The sequence below is a fragment of the Microtus pennsylvanicus genome, chromosome 11 (assembly GCF_037038515.1).
Source record: "Microtus pennsylvanicus isolate mMicPen1 chromosome 11, mMicPen1.hap1, whole genome shotgun sequence".
In the NCBI taxonomy this organism is placed as follows: Eukaryota; Metazoa; Chordata; class Mammalia; order Rodentia; family Cricetidae; genus Microtus; species Microtus pennsylvanicus.
In genome coordinates, this window is record NC_134589.1 from 17,909,192 (window position 1) to 17,930,033 (window position 20,842).

At 44.3% G+C, this 20,842-nt stretch overlaps 1 protein-coding gene across 1 annotated transcript in view; it reads left to right on the forward strand.

Moving 5' to 3' along the window:
* Nsf (N-ethylmaleimide sensitive factor, vesicle fusing ATPase) overlaps window positions 1-20,842 on the forward strand; it is a 135,090-nt gene that overhangs the window by 44,245 nt on the left and 70,003 nt on the right. The window contains exon 8 of the mRNA XM_075990470.1: window positions 371-526. Coding sequence (XP_075846585.1) covers window positions 371-526 — 156 coding nt within the window. The remainder of the gene's footprint in view (window positions 1-370; window positions 527-20,842) is intronic.

Here is a 20,842-nt window from a genome sequence, read left to right on the forward strand (position 1 = left end):
GAGTGCTCGCCCTCAGCGGCTTTCCTGGAGCTAGTGGAATTTACATCAGATGTGTGTGCCGTTCCCTTTCATCAGCTAAGTTCATTCGGTTGGATTAAAGGTTACTGAGATGGAGTTCCGTGACTGGTTCACAGACAGACCAGACTAGCGTGAGTTTAGTTGGTTTTGCAGGTTTGTTACTGACCATGAATGGAGGGCAGACAAAATAGGTAAGTCAGCCTTACCCTTCTCTCTAGAGAGATCAGCCATGCGTGGGCCGTCCACTTAACGTAACAGCCGTGTGTCAGTTCACTGAGGAGGTCCGGGGGCATCTACCCTTTTTATACTGAACCCTGTGTTTGTTTCACAAATTTGTGTTTGTTTGACACAGGCAAAGCTAAAACCAAGGAAAATCGCCAGTCCATCATCAATCCTGACTGGAACTTTGAGAAAATGGGGATCGGCGGTCTGGATAAGGAGTTTTCTGATATTTTCCGGCGAGCATTTGCTTCTCGGGTATTCCCTCCAGAGATCGTGGAGCAGATGGGTGAGTTTCTGACCCAAGGCTGGTGTTACTCAGGAAGCACACAGCTAACAAGGTGTGCTTCTCAGTAGTTCTGAGTTGAGTTCTCAAATCCACACAAGTGTTTCTAATTTTAACTTCTTAAAAAAAAAAAACAAAACTTAAGTTTCATGAAAAACTCTCAAAAATATTTACTCTCCTGGGGAAAATAATAGAAATAATGCTTACAGTTGCTCCCTTACGGTGCTTTATGTGGGTAGTTTTAGAAATGGTGCCTCATTCTGCAGCCCCACTGTGGGTCAGGCTTACCTGCCACTTTCTGTCCTTGTGGACCTGCGCGGATGCTGGCTGCTACTTCGCGCTGCAATGCCTTACGGGCCCCATCAGCACTTCCTCGCGTCTAGTAAATGGATACTTGGCAAGGTTTTTAATTAGATAAGTCTGCTCCCCAGAGACAAATGCAGGAGACACATGGGAGTTTCCGTGCCGCATGTGAAGAAATCCGCACTGTCCTCATTTGTCACTTTTCTCCTGAAGGTTTATTTAATTTATCCCTGTGAAGCGATTCGCTTTGCCTAGTGGAAATACTGTCAGGACTGTTTTCATATCTGTATCGTTGGCTGGATTGGAATGTGAGCAGCGGAGTATCTGAGAAAGGAATTCATAATAGCTTCTTGCAGAGCGAGTGTGAAAACAGAATCCAAAGAGCTGGAGGAATACAAGCGTCCTGCCGCTCTCCCCCACTCTTTCTCTGTAAATTGCTACTGGGAGATAATAGTATATTCATCACAGTGGACGAGAGCTGCTCCCAGGCCCTGAGCTCTGGGCTGCGTTAGCCAGCCCAGCCGGCCGGCCGCGTTTCTGCCTGGTTGCTTACTCTGGTAAATTACAGGCATAGCACACACCTGTTCGCTGGGTAAAGGTCGAGTTTAAAGTTGGATTAAGTCAAAATGACAGAGACCCTCATCACCTGAGTTTTATACATCTTGAAACGACAGTGACATTCTTATCTGGAAAATACAAAGGCCAAACCCATTTTTAAAAAAATGCAGTAATTCGGAAAGTTAAAAGAAATGTGGCCATTCACTGTCTCTTAAAGTTTATTTTGAGGACTAATAAATCCTTAAAGTGTTTTGATCAAGACATAGAAATTTATTTAAATATATTTTAGGTAAAAACGGAGTTCATGGGATGGTTCTAAATGTTGCATGTTGTTCTTGTGACTGTTTTTACTGGTTTTGTGTCTGAGGGCTGGGAGAGGGTAAGGATTCCGTGTCTTTGCTGTTTGTGAGGTCCAGCCAACAAGTAGGGAAACAGCTCCTCATGGAGGGAGCTGTACCCTGCGTGTGTTACTGTAAACGGCTCCCCAGTACCGAGGAGCCGGTTCAGGCGCTGGCGTCCTGTGTGTACCCTGCTCACGGGCCGGCGCTGCGGCTGAGCTACAGTTAGTGCATCGAGGAGCAAACCCGGCAGCTGGTTTGTGATTCTGCCACCTCTCAGATGAAGTTCAATCGAGCAGGTTGTTACCCTTGAGTCAGATCTGTGTCTGATGTGTTTCAGGCGATGTTTGTGAGCACTTGTGCTTACTGACCGAGGACCGCTGATTTGAATCTTAGCGCTACTCTCCAGAGCCTTGTTTATGGCTTTGTTTTTCCACTACACTTAAACCATTTTAAGACATAACAATAATAATAATAAGTTTTATCATTTTGAAAGCACCCCGCCATGACTTTCTTTTATCAAGAAGCACATATTACCAGTTTAGTTTAAATGGCAGCCTACTGTAAAGCAGCCTTGGCTTTGAACTGATTTAAAAACAAAACAACAAACAAACAAATAAAAAAAAGCAAAAAATTTTGCTGTTTTCTTTATTTTAAAGGAAAAGCCTGCGCATCTGTTTTAAGAAGGAAGCTCTACTGTTCAGGGTTGATGTCAGAGAAACAGTTATCTTCTGGGGAGACACCGTTCATTGAGGGTTTCTTTTCCTTTAAATGTTAGGGGAATTTAATAAAGAATTTCATTGCCCTCCAAGAAGAATTTGGTGACCACTTGGCTACCACTTGGCTTGGTAAAAAGTGAAAATTGCTACATAGGAATCATATATGCCCTTGATCTCTCACAAAAGGCTGAAACAATCAAACCAAATATAAATAAAATTGCATGTGTTCCTTATGGATATTCTGAGTTTTCCTCACTCTCCTAAGTAGAAATAAAATGGGTTGATTTTTTTTTCACACTCTAGTTCACTAAATGGATTCAATAATGTATTTCATGGTTTTAATAGGCAGTGTATGATCAGTTAAATAATTAAAATGAGAAAATATTTAGGAAATAATAATTTATGTAGATTATTAGGTGTTTGTAAGCAGAAAACTTAATTTTAGACTTAGCAAATTGTCTTTCCTGTAAAGTCTGGAGTTACACTTACTTTGAAATATGAATGTTAATTGGATTTTTTGCATATGTGCATATATATGTATTAAGATCTCTAATTTAAAAATTGAGATGTCCGTAGTTTTCTTTGGCCATTGTGTTTATGAGACTGATGGTCATGTCTTTAGGTTGTTTATGTCTTTCATGTGGTTGTAAATCTCATGTTTCCTTTTAAAAACTGAAAATGGGAATTAGAAATATACAGAAAATTGTGAAGGGATCTGAGATGACGAAGGGCTTCAGCCAGAGACACAGGTGAGGTAAAGCCAGAGAGCGAGTGAGCAGCGCACATGAGAACAGCCCAGCGTCCTTGACTCCAGCCTAGCGTCTCTGTCGTCAGGGACCTCCAAATACCGGGCATCTGCCTTCCTGCTTTTTAAAATGTTTGTTATAGAATTAAAACTAAGGCAATCCTTAAGGAGAAAACAAGCCACATAAAGCTCTAGAGACTGAGGGATGGGGGTTGTGTGGGAATAGAAAGGGACTCTCTTATGGCCAGCATCAACTGAGATTCTGTTATTGTGTCTAATCAGTCTATCCCGTTTCCTTTTTTTTTCTTCTTTTTTGTCTTGTCTGTGACAATTAGGCTAACTCAAACCCAAGTGGCGTAGGTCATTCTTAGAAATGATGAAAACTAGCCTGTATTTGACACCCTTTGAACATCAGAAAGTTAGCTTGTCTCCCAGCCCCATGATAACAGATGCTTAGTCAGCAGCTCCCTTCAGTCCGGGCTCCACAGGGCAACAGGGCCACCATCCGTGTGCACAGCAGTGCGAACAGTGGAAGCTAGCCTTGGAAGGTAAGGTGCGTGAGCTCAGTGGTTAATGGCTGCCCTTGAGCGTTCCCGGGTGTCCTGTTCAGACACTTACCGCACTTGTTCCTTGCATGCAGTTTTGTGGAGAATACTCAGGGTAACTGAGTGACGAGTCACCTCACTTCTCCTTGTTGCACAGGGAGTTTCTACAAAGAAACTTCATTTTTCAGCGTCCCTGGCAATAGCCTCGAAGCTGTAAATGTTAGTGCCAAAGAACAAATCCTTTTTAAGAGCACGGGAATGACGGCTGCCAGGCCGCTCAGCGGCTCACAGCATCTTGGGAGAAGGTTCCCATCTCCGTGGGCAGGTGCTGTGTCTGGAGAGCTGAGGGAGGCTGCGTTTCAAGGACAGGTAGCACTGGGCATCCAGGCCATCATGCCGGGGTGAAAACCTCTTCCTAAGGACTTCTCACCCACTCTTTGAAACTGACAAGGGGTTCTTTCTGTCTCCCTTTCCCTGACCCTCCCTGGCTAAGCCTGTTTCCAACCTCCATGTTTAAGATTTCTTTTAAAATTAAAGAGGAAAGCAACTCTTCCCTGGTCTAAGCGAGCAGTTCCTCCGAATGAGAGAAGATAAGGAGCCTTTCGATCACACCCAGACATCGTGCACATGCTAAGAACAGCAAAAATAAAACAGGGGAGAGAGGGCGAGGGGTTCTGTGCATGCCGTATTTGGGAGAAAGGGAGTTCTTGCTAAGATTAACATAAACACTGACACTCTGAAAATGCATTTTCACACCCTACTCATGAGGAGAGATCGCAATTTAAATGGGGGTTAAGACATCTCTGCGAACTCGGGCTCTGTAAAGAGAGTCCCGAGGCTAAAGAGCTTATCTGAAATCTGAAAGGGGGGGGGAGAAGAAGGTTTTTGACATTCGTCTTTTTTCCTTGTATTAGTCATAACTTGCTTTTCAGCTATATTTTAGGTTTCGAATGCCAGCCTGACATCTGTTCAGGTCTGCCTGTAATTTATTAGCAGAGGGAGAGCAAGCAGTTGCTCGCCATTGGGAGACACAAGCTTCTCTTCCTGCCTTCGCGCCTGGTCTGAGGAATGCAATGATTTACTAATTCTCACTACAGCTCAGAGGCCTTAGAAAGGTTTATTTTGTTTTGCTGTTTCTTTCTAATGAAGAAAATAGTTATGGTCATGTAACTCTCAGAGTCTCTAAAGGGGATTTAAGAGGCAGAGGGTATATGCGCTTGAAACAAAACAAAACCCCTAGGGTAAGGTAGCCTTTTGCACATAGAAATCCTTTCTACCTGGGGTTGATTTCCCCATGCTTGCTTTCTCTACCCCCTCCTTCCCACTTTTCTTTCTTCCTTCCCTTTCTTTTACAGCCCAGGCTTTCCTGGAAATTACTATGTAGCCCTGGCTGGCCTCACACTTTTGTCCCGCCTGCCTCAGCCCCCTGACTGCTGGAATGAGAGACCACAACACCTAAGGCCCCCTCGATTTTTGACTTTTAAGTTACATTTATATTTGAATAGGAATAGTGTAGTTGCATCTGTATCTCAAAGTCAGACTATACTTAGATTCATCTGGCATTTTAAAGTCTATAAACAGGCTTTTGAAAATGAAGCTTTCACATAGCAGTACAGTTGACGGAGTACACGGGGGGTCAGAGTTCCTGTTACGGCCGGGTGATGTAGAGGCCAATAACCGGATTATTACAGAGTTGGACTCTGATCTCTGGGGATGTAGCTCAGTGGTAGAAGGGCCACCATGTACCAGGTCCTACGTTCAATCTCCAATAGCAGCAAACAGCCAAACAAACCAGCAACCAAACAACAACAACAAAACCCAAAAGCAAAAAACGGAAGTTGAAGTCTAAAATGTTGACGGAGTGTCCACCAGTAAGGAAAATATCACATGAGCTGTGGTGCACAGCACTGTAAACTACAAGTGAACCCAGATGAACCAGTTTGCTCCAGGTGACATACTATGTTAATAAAAATATATAAACCAAACAAATGTAGTATGAAGATCCCAAAGGACACACTGAATAGAAAGAAAATGTTCACCTCTAAGAGAAGAGGGAGAGGACCAAACGGAGACCATGTTTTTTTTTTTCGTCCTATTTCCCTTGTGTATTTTATTGGGAGTTTGTATATCTAATGTACAGTTTGAAAAATCAGCAAACAAATACAGCTAGCACAGGCTATCTCGGCATAGCCCTCAACGCAGAGCTTTGGTCCGTCCTTGACTTTCACAAAGCACATAGGGTTCCGGTCTGGATTCCCTGGACCCTGGTGGCAGCATGACAGAGGGTAGACAGAAGCTCCTGTCCTGCTCTACTGAACGAGACAGGGTTTCTTGCTGGGTAATAACTTCCTGCCAACTGCTCCTCCCAGTAATTCCCTCCTAGTGATGAATGTGAAGTCCTTTGTCCTCCCTCTAAACGGGTGAGCATTCAGGTCAAGGCCTTTCGGTGGGCAGCTGAAGGAGCGTGAGGGGAGAGTGGGAGAAGGGCGGCCTGGGAGAACAGAATTTCTCAAGAGCTGTGCCCCAATTTTCCTCAGTGTTCAACGTCTCTGAATATTGAAGCGACTCCCAGTTCAATAACGCCTCTTCTGCCTTATGCACGTTTGGATTGTTAATGACAGCTAGTACTTGTGACTTGGGACACACCGTTCTAAATACTTTGCTTGTATTTTTTATATTAAGTGATTTAATTCTCACAACAACCTTATGAGGCATGTACTGCATCGTTCCCATTTTATGGAGAAAGAAATTGAGGCTCAGAGAAGTAAAGTTGTTCATCCAAGACCCACAGTAAACGGTAAGGGCAGATTTGAACCCAGCATGGCCTCAGAGTTCATGCCGGTGACCCCATGTTGCTCTTCTTTCATGAAAGTCCACCACGTGAGATCATATCGTGGGCTTCTTGAGCCCAGTTTGGAGGAACCTTGGCCACATCTATTTCAGCAATGGCATCATTAATCTGTTGGACCAGACAGTCATGCAGTACAGAAGCTAGCTGCCCTGTGCACTGTACGCTGCTCTTTAGTAATCTGATATGTTCAGATTGTCATGAACTGCACACACAAAGAGCCAGCAGTAGCACTGCAATGCTTAATTTAAAATGTGTGTTTTTAGCACTAGGTGTAGCATAATGCAGGAAGTGATTACTGTGCTGTGAGGAGACATCTTAAGTAAGCTGTCAAGCTAGACACAAAACATAATCAATGTCAAATGACCACTTAAAGTTAAGCAGCAGAACCTAATAGATGGTGTCAAAGCCACCGCTTGATTAAGTACCAACTAAATAGTGGAGACAGAGTGAGTCGTCCAGGAACTAAGGAAATTCATTAAAGGCTTCATGGAGGAGCAAGAAGTCGAGTGAGGAGTCAGGTGGTGGTGGCGCACGCCTTTAATCCCAGCACTTGGGAGGCAGAGACAGGCGGATCTCTGTGAGTTCGAGGCCAGCCTGGTCACGTCATTCTTACTGTCCTGTAATTGTTTGCATTATACTCCTAAGACAAGGTTTCCTGACCTTTGCCCCGTGCGTACTTCTTGCTGGGTAATTCTCTGCTGTGAGGAGCCTGCCCTGTGTATCACACATCATAGGATGTTTAGCAGCTTCTGTCCTCGCCAGGAGTCTTTCCTGCTGTCCACCTGCATCAGTTAAATGATGTCTCACCTGGCTGGCAGAATCATCCTGTACATGCCGAAAGGCTTCGGAGGAAAGAGCCACCCTGTCATCTGCCCTTGCACTGGTGTACAGCCCAGCGGCAGTTGTTGGACTGGGAACCACTGTTGCCAGTCTGCGATAAGATGATATTGAGAGGCTGAGAGTAAGCAGTTAGACATGCTTATGGCGATTTGGCATTGCCAGGGTGTTTTAAATTATATTTCATAAAAATACTATAATAGATTGAAAGTTTAAAGAGAAACAAACAAGTAGACCAAAGGTATTTAGATAGTTTGAAAAACATGGACATAGATAAAGTTATTAGATAGACATAATTGACAAATGATTGTAATGAGGATCATCAGAGACTTCAGCAGTGGAGCAGTGCTAGGAAAGTTAGAACCCTAGGGCGACCATTGCGGTTATCCTGTGTGAGGGACCGCTGGGAGGAAGCGGAGGGCGGGATGGCCCGGGAGACAGCGGGTGCTGGTTGTCTAGTTGTGCTAACCGAACCTTGGCTAGCACGGCACTAAGGGGTGAGAACGATGGTGAAAGTCAGGCTGACAGAACTTGGTGATTAGGCATTACGGATGACAGGCTTGAAAATGACAATCGGGCTGGGTGAGAAGATACAGAAAATAAGGAAATCCCAAGGTTCTGCTTGTCGGGCAGTGGGAAGATGCTACGGCACATCTTCTCAACACTGAAAGGACCAGGAAGCAGAACAGGAGAAAGGCAGAATTCTGACAGTTAAATCTGTCCAGCATCTGTCAGTCAGTCTGCATGTACTTAGGAAACACCCACTGGCACTGTGTGTTTACTTGGCCTTTACTTGGCTTCCCTCCAAGGTTTTCTTATCTCTCTGCCTCCCCTGTCCCATCCCTATTGTGTCCCTTAAGATGTGTATGTAGCGGGGGTCCTCAGGAGTCTGCCTTAGATCTCTTGGCTTTATTTGTGTTTTCCCTCAGATGGCTCGGGTCCACTTCCATAGTGTTAACCAATACCTTCGTGCTATAACTCCTAAGCGTGTGGTTTTTCTCTGTCTCAGTCTAGAGCTCAGGGTTTTCACAGACATAACCCACTGCTTATTTCCCCATCGTGCAGTCAGTTCTAAATTAAACCCATCCGCCTGCAGCCTTCCTCCCCAGGCGTACTTCCACTTTCCAGTTGTCTGTTCCCGGAAGTGTGATAGCCCAAAACTGGGACCTACTCTTTACCCTGCTTCTCTCCCCGGAAATGGGGTGCCACTTCCTGCCAGGCAGTCGCCCACTGTCGCAGGTCGCCCACTTCTCTCTGTCCTCAGGACACCATTATCTCCTGCCTGAGCTGCTCCTTGAGCGCCAGCCTTGCCCTTCTCTAATCCATTCTCCACACTGTAACCGGAGCAATTTTTTTTTTTTTAATAAAAAGGCAAGTCTGATCCTGTCATCCCACTGCCTCAAACTCCTTAGCAGCTCCCATAACTCCTCTCACAGTTTACAAGCCCTGAGTGTTCTGGCAGCTGCCAAACTTTCCTGCCTCATCTGGGCCTGCGCCCTTCCCCCACGCACTGGGCTCCAGCCAGTGTGCTATTTTCAGTGCCTCTAATTTGCTGTGCTACTGTCTCTTCCCTTTGTATCTCGGGGCATGTTTTGACCATCATTTTGCTCAGTTCTGTTCTTCCTTCAGGCTTCAGCCTTGATCTGACTTTTTCCAGAATGCTCTGGCTTTAGTGTGCTTCCTGTGTATCCCATATGCTCCTTTATGCATTGCTACATTGCGGTATGGTTGCTTATTACATAGCCATGCATTTTCCAGAAGTGAATAAATGCCAGTAGCTTGATTAATCGGGTCTAAGTGGAACGCTTACGCTCCTGCTCTGCCCTCAAGATGCTTACAGTCTCTCAGGGAACAACACTGCCATTGTGTATCCCAGAGCAGCACATAATACACAGGGCACCCGTGAGCCAGGCTGATGAAGGCCACAGGGTAAAGCACACATCCATAGGAAGAGTGATGCTAAACCCCGTCTTTCACAAGTCAGAGCAGGGAGGGCGGTTCTGGTTCTTTACTAAGTCCGAGTAGATACTCTTCAATTCATTTGTGCTCTAGGAAAGACTTCTTGGAATGGTTCCAGATGAACCTAAATTCCAGAAATAGGAAGGGGGCAAGTCTTAGGCATTGCCCAGCTGCTATTGGTTTCTTTGACAATAGCTGTTCGTATGTTTGGGTGTTAGAAGAACAGAGTTCCAGGGTCAAAGCATCAGCTCAGGGGTGGGGAAGGGCACAGCACCCATTGCTGTATGTTGTACACATTTGCATTTTCTGCTTTACAGGTTATAAAAGGAACATATCCTCATAAAGCTATGCTGATATGCAGAGTAAAATATAAAATCTCCAGTGTCCCCGCCCCAGTTTCTGTCAGAAGTAGTCACTGTACTATCAGTGCATGTTTTTAGACCCTTGCATGAATGTTTACACACATATGCATATTTGGCTCTAGCTACTCAGGTATAGGGTTTCCTTTCCCCTAAAATAAGATCACAACAGATACTGTTCTGTGACTTCTACTAGTGTGTCTTGGTCTTTCTTCCCATGATAAAACATGGATAGCATTTTATTTTCTTAGATAAGTAACGCTTAAAAAGATTGTCTGCATGCCCTTTAGCGATAAGTTAGCCCATGATCCTCCGCAGTCAGAGGGTCCTCGAGTACAGAAGGTTGGCTTAGAGTCTTCCTTTACTGAATATCACTGTGAGACCCTGGACCTGGCAATGCTTCAGGACTTCAGTCCCCAGACGCTCTTTGCCTTGCATCCTAACCGACAGAAGCGTTTCTTGGCAGACTCATTGTCAGGGTAGCGTTAGTGTGAGCATTTTCTGGTGCCTTACTTATACTCCATAGGCAGCACTTGGTATGGTATAGCAACGTTGCCAAACGTAGCTCTACAGAGGGCAAAAATGTATAGCCCAATCCCTTTAATCAGGTGTTGAGATGTTTCCTTTTCATCTTAACCTTTCCTTGCTGTTGAGAAAAGCTAACACCTGGGATTATCTTCTTAGGCTGTTTTGTAATTACCCATTCTGAATAGTGTTTGTTGATAGGTAGTCAAGGGGACACTTGGCGATCCTCTTCTGTTTGTGAACTCAAACCTGAGCTCATGTGCATTCTCTGTCACATGCCATCAGAGAGGACTGATAAGTGCTCCGCCATAAATCTTGTGAGTTCCTTATATGTGAAATACTGACTCGGAAAAACTACAGACTCCGTAGACACAGTAGAGAGTACGGTGCCAGAGAGAGAAGTCGAAGAAAGAGTTAGCTGTGTTAGCAGTGTTGCCTGGGAGTTAGCTGCTCATTCGAAGAGCACTGCCTCGAGTCAATAAGACTCTCCCAGAGTTGCATACAGTTTGTTATTAGAGCAGTCTACCTTTGATATGCTTAGTATGCTTACACTTTAAAAATGCCTACAAGGAACTTGGTTTCTTTTCTTTTCTAAAGAACTAGCATGGCCCTGTGAGATGCATAAAGGTGCTTGTCACCAGCCCAGTAACCTGAGTTGGATCCATGCAACCCAGCTAGTGGAAGGAGAGAACCAACTCCTGCAAGTTTTTTCTGACCACCACGTGTGCACAGACACAGACACACAGACACACACACACTAAATAAGTGTTAAGAACCAGCATGGGCTGGATGTGATGCTAAGGGGTGTGGGGAAGAGGATTTAGAGACATCAGACAGGGGTAAATCCCTTCTACTTATCATTTTACAAATATTGTGTAATTTTACTTTGAAAGAAATGATTAAGTAATGTATCAAACACTCAGATTTACTTGTGGCCTTGAGTGCTGCAGCAGCACCTTTGCTTTATAAGAAAGTCACAGTTTGAGTCCCGCTCCTACTTCAATGACTAAACAGAGGTCTGTGCATCTACACCTTAAACTTCTGTGCTATTGACATGTGTGTCTATTCTAATTTGCACATAATTTCTTTGATTTTTTTAAAGTGCTTTGTTTTAAAAACCTGTCTAGAACTCTGCCATGAGAGACATCTTAGAGGTCAGAGCCTTTTGCCTGTGTGTGCATGGCTGTGGCAGGACAGGCCGTCATTGGTATGCTGCCACCCCGCATGATGTGTGACTCCTCTTTCTGCTACCAAATTACATCACTTCCTGTGTGGTTCTTATTTAGGGACCGGTTTTGGCTGTGACGAGCTCAGAGAAAGAAATAGTCAGGACTGCCTGCATTCATCGCAGGTTCTCTGCAGCAACTCATCTTTGGCTGGCTGTAGCAGGCTGACCATGCGTGATAGAAAGTGGCTGTGGACTTCAGTTGTTGAAGATTTGTGTGCTTCATAATTGGGAAAAGCTTTAGAGGGATACTGTCCATCTTTGGGGGGAAAGACTGTAGTTTATAGTTGCAGTTCAAAGACTAGCCCCTTCTCTATATTTTCTAAGAAGAAAATCATTTAGCGAAAGACGCTGTTTAGATTTAGTGTTTCTATTGTCTTAACCAATGGTTTTAGCCTCTTGATGGTAAACCCCTGCTTTCTGTTTTCCATTGCTGCTGGCACACTGTGGGTGGTTTTTTTCCCCCCCCTCAGGTAGGTTGTCACCCATCCTGCGTTATTTAATGCTCCTCTCCCTTTCCATGAAAAACCCAAAAGTGGATATGTATCTGTACATACAGGTTTCAGTGCACCGGGAGCTGTATCGTTGACTCAGATCTAGACTGTTGGGATGGGGACCTCAGAGATCTCCAGTCTGGCATTTCCTTAATTGGCAAATGTATTGGCACAGAGATGGTACCCTTTGTGTTCCATGGAAGTCCGGGCTGAGAAGTGCTTGTTTTCACTTTAATTTCACACCGGAGAGCACCAAGCTCCCAGGAGACCCAGTACCTTATTTAGGCTAAAGTCACAGGTAGAGCCTAGGCTACCTGGCCCCCAGTCTGCTGCCCTGTGGGCTTTGTGACTCAGACACATAAATGATGTAAATGATCTGATTTATTGTTGGCTCTTCTTTAAATTTCAGATTTCACAACTTGATTGAGAAATTCTTGAGACAAGCTTCAGTCTCCCGGAGTCTAGGCTGATTCACAGCCGTTCTTGCCTCTGTCAGTCACTGCAGGTTCCCTGCTGGGCACAGAAGGTTTGGGGGAGAATTTTTTTTAACCTAGTCATTTTTAACCTAGTCATAAAAAGTCCCTTGATTTTGCATAGATCACTTAGATCTCCGTTTCTGAAGACATTTGTAGTGTGTTCGTTACAGGTTTCAAAAGCACAGGTGACCAGAAAGAAAGAGACTATTTTTAAAAAGTTAAATCATTTAGTATTCTTCAATGTGTCTTTCGTTAGTTTTGTTATACTTCTACATATGTTTATATGCACACAGTATTTTTCATTTTGTAACTGATTTTTCTCCTTATATAACAAGCTGTTTTTTTAAATAGGTAACATCCTTTATTATAAAATGCTAATGCCATCATTTATTTAACCATTCCCCTCTATTTTTTTTTTTGAGTTTTTCACTATTATATACCATTTATAACAAGCACCCTTGGAACTATATATTTCTGCCTGACCATAGTTCTTTTGGTTTTTCGAGACAGGATTTCTCTTTGTAACAGTTCTGGCTGTCCTGGAACTCACTTTGTGGACCAGGCTGGCTTCAGACTCACAGGGATCCTCCTGCCTCTGCCTCCCAAGTGCTGGGATTAAAGATGTGTGCTACCACTGCCTGGCCTAACCATAGTTTTGCTTTTTGGGTTTTTTTTTTTAAGATTATGTATACAATGTTCTGTCTGCATGTATGCCTGCAGGCCAGAAGAGGGCACCAGACCTCATTATAGATGGTTGTGAGCCACCATGTGTGCTGGGAATTGAACTCAGGACCTCTGGAAGAGCAGCCGGTGCGCTTAACCACTGAGCCATCTCTCCACCCTCTAACCATAGTTTTTTCAGATAAATTCCTGGAAGAGGACTTGCCGAATCAGAGAGTGTTAATAATTATACCTTGTTTTGTATATGCTGGCAAAGTTAGCCTTCCTTTTTGTTTATTAATTATCATCATCATCATTATTACAGTAGGGTTTTTTTTTAAAAAAGACTTATTTATTTATTATGTATACAACAATATGCCTCCATGTATGTCCGCACACCAGAGGAGGGCGCCCGATCTCAGTACAGATGGTTGTGAGCCACCATGTGGTTGCTGGGAATTAAACTCAGGACCTCTGAAAGAGCAGCCAGCTCTTAACCTCTGAGCCATCTCTCCAGCCCCCTACTGTAGGTTTTTAAAGACAGAGTCTCACTCTGTAACCCAGACTCTTGTCAATCCTCCTGCTTCAGCTTCCTGAGTGCTGAGAATACAGGCTGATACCACTGTGCCAACTTTAGATTTCCTTTTTGGAGTCATAATGTCGCATAGATGGCAGCAGACACCAGGGAGGTGCGCTGAAGCAGCGACACTAAAAATGTGTGAAGGGAGCTGAGCAGTGCTGAGGCACTAGTGTAGTCTGAGTATTACATTTGGGTCTTGATTTCCTTATCACTGTAGAGGGGAAGGGAGAGCCGGAATCAGAACTTGGTGGAATCGTCACCATATGAGTGCCTCATTCCAGTGGAGTATGAAGGCCGTGCACACAGCTAGGGAGGACTCCTCATGTGCTCATCCGCACAGCTCGACTGTCTTTGGAAGAGTTACCACACAGATGTGCTCCCAAGTAGAGAGAGTCGTTCGCCTTTGGCTTTTCGCAGCATTTTAAAAGCTTGTTTCCTATCATTGTAGCTTTGGTTTTTACTATAGAGCTGCTTCTAACAGAGGCCATCTTGTGTCCCGAAGGAACTTCCGCTTAGCACAGTTCTTGATTATGTGCTAGAGCAGTGGTTCTAACTTCCTAACGCTGCAGCCTTTAATGCAGTTCCTCATGTGCTGACCTCCAGCCAGAAAATGATTTCATTGCTACTCTACAGCTGTAATTTCATTACTGCTGTGAATCCGAATGTCTCTGACATGCAGGATTTCAGATATGCAACCCGCAAAGGGGTCATGACCCACAGATTGAGAACCACTATACTAGAGACAGCAAATATCTGTGCAAGTTGAATGTGACCCCACTTCCTCGGCATGTGAAAGCAGATGCCCTACCCATTTTTCTCTTCTGAAGACCCCACTTCTTACTCCATTTCCTGTTGCTATAATGGGATACCTGAGACTGGTCCGCCTACAAAGGAAAAGGTATAAGAACTGAAAGTCCAAAATCAGACAGTTGCAACTGGCCAGGGCTTCATGCTGTGTCCTAACACAGGGAAAAGCAGAGGGACTAGCAGACACATGCAGGAGGGGGCACATATAATGCCGGCCCCTGTAGCAGCTCTTAGAGTAACAAATCGGTCCCACAAAAGCGACCTTGCTCACTGCGGCTAGTTATTAGCCTACTTCCTCGAGGGAGGCATTGCTTCTTCCTAACTACTTAGTGGCTTCTTTAAATATTTTTTTAAAAATTAGTTTTATTTTACATGTTTGGGTGTTCTGCCTTCGTGTATGTTTGTATACCACACGCATGCCCGGTGTCTACATTGGATTCCTTGGAACTGAAGTCACAGATGGTTGTGACCCACCATGTGGGTGCTAGGATTCAAACTGGGGTTTTCTAGAAGAGCCATATCTCCATCCCCAAAATGTGTATTTGGTAACACTAGTTTATTTTTTGTTGTTGTTGTTTGTTTTTTGAGACAGGGTCTCTCTACATAGCCCTAGCTGTCCTGGAACTCCCTATGTAGACCGGCTATTCTTGAATTCACAGAGATCAGCCTGTCTACCCAGTGCTGGGATTAATATGTGTGCCACCATACCTGGCATCTTGGTGACCTTAAACATCCCTTCACCTCTCAACATTTTTATTTGGGGAGCTACACTTCAACATGATTTTAGAGGGCACATGCCATCTTCAAAGCTCAGCACCCACCATATTTCCTCATTTTGAGAAGTTATCCAAGTGTCTCCCATCTCTTCTGGTGCTTCGCCTATTCAGTAACATGGTATCCCTTTCTCTGGTGCACATAAGAATTTGTGAGGCTTTAAAAGGATACATGTTGTAGAAGGAGCGGCGGGCTATGTCCCACTGCCCCGCTAGCTTAACCCCTGAAATAACCACACAGAAATTGTATTAAATTACTGCCTGGCTGTTGAAATAGAAGCAGCGGGCTACGTTCCTGGCACCTGGCCGCCCGCACATCTAGCTTTATCCGAAATAATTACACGGAAACTGTATTCTTTTAAACACTGCCTGGCCCATTAGTTTCAACCTCTTATTGGCTAGCTCTTAGATATTGATCATTTCTAATAATGTGGGTAACACCACAAGCTGGTGGCTTACCAGGGAGATCTTAACCTGCGTCTGTGTCCAAGAGGGGAATCATGGCGACTGCCTGACTCGGCTTCTTTGTCCCAGCATTCTGTTCTGTCTACTCCGCCTACCTAATTTTCTGTCCTATCAGGCCAAGCAGTTTTCTTTATTAGTTAGCCAATGAAAGCAACGGATAAGATACAAGACCCACCTCCATCACCTGGCCCATTAGCTCTAGCCTCTTATTGGCTAACTCTCACATCTTGATTAACCCATTTCTATTAAATCTGTGTATTACCATGTGACTGTGGCTTACCAGCAAGATTCTAACCTACGTCCGTCTCAGGCTGGAGATTCATGGCGTCTGCCTGACTCTGCTCTTCTTCCCAGCATTCTGTAATGAAATCAACACACAAACAGAAGAACCAGATACAGATTTTCAGGTTGTGCCTCAAGCACACTGAGTCTGAGGCCCAGCTCCAGCAGTAGCAGAGCCTCCCTGGGGGTTCAACTCCAACAGGTAGATTGGTGTTCAAGCTCCAAATCTGCCTCTTCCTAGACATCTCCATGAGGAAATCATTTAGGCTCCATGCTCTTTCCTACAGAGTGGAGGAGCAGGGCTCTGTCTGGAACTCTGTGACTGCATGAGAACACACACTGGTGGTTCAGCCTGATTCAAACACTACACAACAGATACACACTCCAAACACTACACAGAATCCCTTAACAGGTACAACTTTGATGTGTCTCCATATCAATTATCTTTTTAAGTAAAATAAAGGAAGACTATATTAAAACATTTCACATAGTCCTTCCTGTTTTGTAGTAATTTTAATCTCTAGCTTCTTGGATCCTATATACATTTACTATTTATTTACTTATTTAAAAATAATGTTTGTATTTTTCAACTTTGAGGGTCAGTATGTTCATAGAATACTGAAAAATCATAAGAAGCAAAGCACTAGAAAGCTGCATAACTACTAGCAATTTTGATATCCCTTTTATTTATATATATTTGTATATATATCACAATATACTACATTTTTACATGACTGAGCTCATGTAATATGTATCTCATTTTCCATTTATCATAAATATTTACCAATATACAAGTCCTAAAGCCTTGAGCATTTTTATAACCAAGCATATAATACCAATGAAATTGAAGGTATATTTAATTACCTTTTATGAAAACAAAACAAAAATCTTTTTTTTAATATTTATTTATTTATTATGTATACAATATTCTGTCTGTGTGTATGCCTGCAGGCCAGCAGAGGGCACCAGACCCCATTATAGATGGTTGTGAGCCACCATGTGGTTGCTGGGAATTGAACTCAGGACCTTTGGAAGAGCAGGCAATGCTCTTAACCTCTGAGCCATCTCTCCAGCCCCCCCCCAAAACAAAAATCTTAAAATCAAAATACCATTAGGCCTCTGGAGATACACACTGGCAGATCAGGAGCTACATACTCTGTTCATGTAATGCCTAACTTAAAACAAGGTGCAGGGCATTGGAGTAGAAATTTTTTAGACGCTTAGGTATCAGATTTGCATAATATTTTATGTCATAATATTTTCATAAGCAGTGTTTTCATTTAGTTGTTTAATATTGTATTCCTATTCTAAGCCAACAGAAGGGCACCATGTGTCAGTGGTTCTAATCACAGTGTAGATATGAATGCATCTCTACTTTCTAACAACCTGGTGAGCATTGATAACACTGCTCAGAGGTAGTTTAGCAGGTGCCACATCCCGGATGTTTCTTTTCTCTTAATTTTCACAAAAAGATTTGCTAATTGTTTAATTCACTAGTTCCACTTTTATCACACATTATTATCTGTAAACACCTTAAAGCTTGGGGTTGTGAAATAAAGACTGATAAACACAGGCACGTTACCAAAACAAATTATGTCTATAGAAGTAGGTTATTACTTGAAAGTGTCCGTAGGTGTGAAGACTCTAGCAAAGAGTTTCCCTGCCTTCCCTCTCCCTTCTCCTTCTACTCAGTGTGAAAGTGCAGAACTGGGGTAGCTTAGTAATGGTCACTACCAGAGATAAGCCTTCTTAACTTAACAAAAGGACAGCCGTGAGCCAATCATGCTACTACCATGTCCCAGCGTTGAGGACCTGTTTGTGCTTTACTGAGACACCACCACTTAGTGCCCTCACTGATAGTCTGAATTTATCTAATGAAAAGCACATGGAACCTTTCCTTTTCCATTCTCTCCACCTCCTGTACCACCCAGTGACCAAACAGTATGCAAAAAACCTAACAGTTCCATTTGAACTGACTTAGAAAATGCTTAAAGTGGGGGCCAGGGAGATGGTTTAGTTGGGCAAGTGTTGGCCATACAAGCACGAGAACTTCAGTTCAGATCCCCAGCACTTGTGCAAAAGCTAGTTTGGCCTCTGTAACTCCATGCTGGGTTAGGGGGCAGAGACAAGCAGATCCCTGGGGCATACCATCCAGTCAGTATAACCATGGAATCAGTGAGTTCCAGGTTCATCAAGAGACCGTGTCTCAAAAATAAGGTAGTGAGCTAGAGGGGTGATGGCCCAGTGATTATACAGCTTACTGGTCCTGCAGAATACCTGGCTTCAGTTCCTAGCACCAATATGGTAGTTTACAACCATCTGTAACTCCAGCTCCAGGGGAGTCTGACACCCTCTTCTGGCCTCTTCAGGCACCAGGCACACAAGTGGTGCACATACACACATGTAGACAACACTCATAAATAAATCTTTAAAAAAAGAAATTAGATGGTCAAGCGGTGGTGGCACACGCCTTTAATCCCAGCACTCAGGAGGCAGAAGCATGTGGGTCTCTGTGAGTTCGAGCCCAGCCTGGTCTACAGAGCTAGTTCCAAGACAGCTAGGGCTGTTACACAGATAAACCCTGTCTTCCAAAACCAAAAAGCAAAGCAAAACAAACAATCAAAAAACAAGGCAGAGAGTAACTGATCCAGACATCCACCGTGAGCCCAGACAGCTCTTCCTCCATTGGTTGCTTGTGTCAGGTGTTTGGTCCTAAGGAACTGAGACACCGTCCTGGAGTACTTTCTTCAGATCCCTGCAGGACCAGCTGGCCCCACCAGAGACCATCAGCTCTGTGTGTTCTCCACATTGTACCAGTTAAGTAAGGTGTCTCTGTGACCAGCACACAGAAGGAGAACAAGCCTACTTCTTCCTTATGAAAGTTCTTCAAGTCAGTAAAGAAAGCAATTGTGCCAGCCTCAGCTCTCCTCAGACCCGTGGCTTCTCCAAGGCGCCTTTTCCAGTCAGGTTGGTTCCTACAATCTTCTGTTGGAGGCCTGTTTTCGCCCTCTACCATCCTATCCCCTCCTCTGAACTTCAATGTCTGTTTATAGTTACAGTGAAGTACTGTGAGTATGGATCCCTTAGACCAGACCCTGCCCTCTGGTAGAGACATCAGTCCTTCAGTGCAGGCTGGAACTGTATTTGCATTTCAGACATCCTCATCTTGTCTTCGCTCCCATTGAATTTACCAATGAGTTAAACCACGAGTCATCTCTCACAAATCCTTATCGCTCCCGCAGCAGCACAGTGCAGAGGAGACTTCTGTCTGCTCCTGACGATTTCACCTCTCTGGACTTGCTGTCTTCTGCAGCTACAGTTGTCAAAGGATAAGGAATGTATTCTTATCAGATTGTGATTCAGTGGGGGCCAAGAACATACACGCGGAGTGAAGTAAAAGCTCCAGGATGCTCAGGCAGCTGAGTACATTATCAGTTGTAACGACATTTGGCATGTCCTTGGCTTGCTTTTAGAGACGTGTAGGGGCACATGTTGTGTGTTCACCTACCTCAGGTCCCCTTCAGACTCCATGAATTTCCATTTCTTAGAGTGATGCCTAGAAATATGCATTTCAATAAACACTGCGGGACCATGGTACACATTAAGTTTTGACAATTGCTATAGTAAGCATTGAATAACAGAGTCCAAAGATGTGACCAAAGTCACATAGTGTGAATTAAGAAGTGATTTCTTTGGTAGCCCAGGCTGGACTTAAACTTACTTGTTTAGCCCAGGTTAGCCTTAAAAATCATAACAATCTTTAGTCTCCTGAGTGCTGGGGTTACAGACATGTAACACATGTCTGACTTAAGGCTGTGATTTCTGATTTCTGAGAATGAGTTAGAGGTTCCAGGGGAAGGAAAAGAAGCCGTGAGTTGTCTGCTCGAGCAGACGGTGTGTTTTGGCTGGAGCGGATGTCCTGCAGAACAGCAAGAGTGCGAAGGCCGAGGAATGGAGGAAAGAGAAGGGCCAACTACAGACTGCTGAAACCCGAAAGCATCCAGTGCCAGGTGGCAGCAAGGCAGGACCTGCTGCAGAAGAGCATGATCTTTGTCATCAAGAATTCGTGAAATACCAGGCAACACCCTAGGAGGGAGTGTAGAGGGTGGGGGTGTCAGCAAAGATTAGTTGGGAAGGGTTGCTCCACATCCCATCTCTCATTCTAGGCTATCTGATGAGAAGATCTATACTGAATTTCAGTTGACTAATTTGGATATGGACCAGTCAGATGGTAGACAGCTAGCACAGCTGCTTGGTGCCCAGGGCATGCATGGGTCTTTCTCATCTGCTCATAGGAGAGCTCAGTGCACGCTTGCAGCAGCACACCCTCCTAGACAACTGCTGTGGAGAGAATGGGGTCGGTGCTTGAGTGGTCTTGGTCTTAAATGTCTCCTGAAGGATTTGGAGAGTCCACAGATGAAGGGGTGCAGAGGGTGGCCTACCTTCCGTGCTGATCAGCACTCTTAGAAACCGAAGTTGACGAAAGTCGTGCTCCGAGTCCTTCCTGCGCGGCTAGAAAAACAAAAGCTGGCACCGGAAAGATGGTCAGTGTTTAGAGCATGTACCCGAGTGTGGTTTCCAGCACTTGTTCTGCAGCGCACAGTGGCCTGTAACTCCAGCTTCCAGGAGCTAATGTCCCCTTCTCACTCCCCAGTCCTGCACTCATGTGTGCATAACAACACACATAAAAGTTAATCTTGGTGGGTCGTGGTGACGCATGCCTTTACTCCCAACACTTGGGACACAGAGACAGGTGGATCTCTGAGTTCCAGGCCAGCATGGTCTACATAATGATTTCCAGGTCTACATAGATAGATC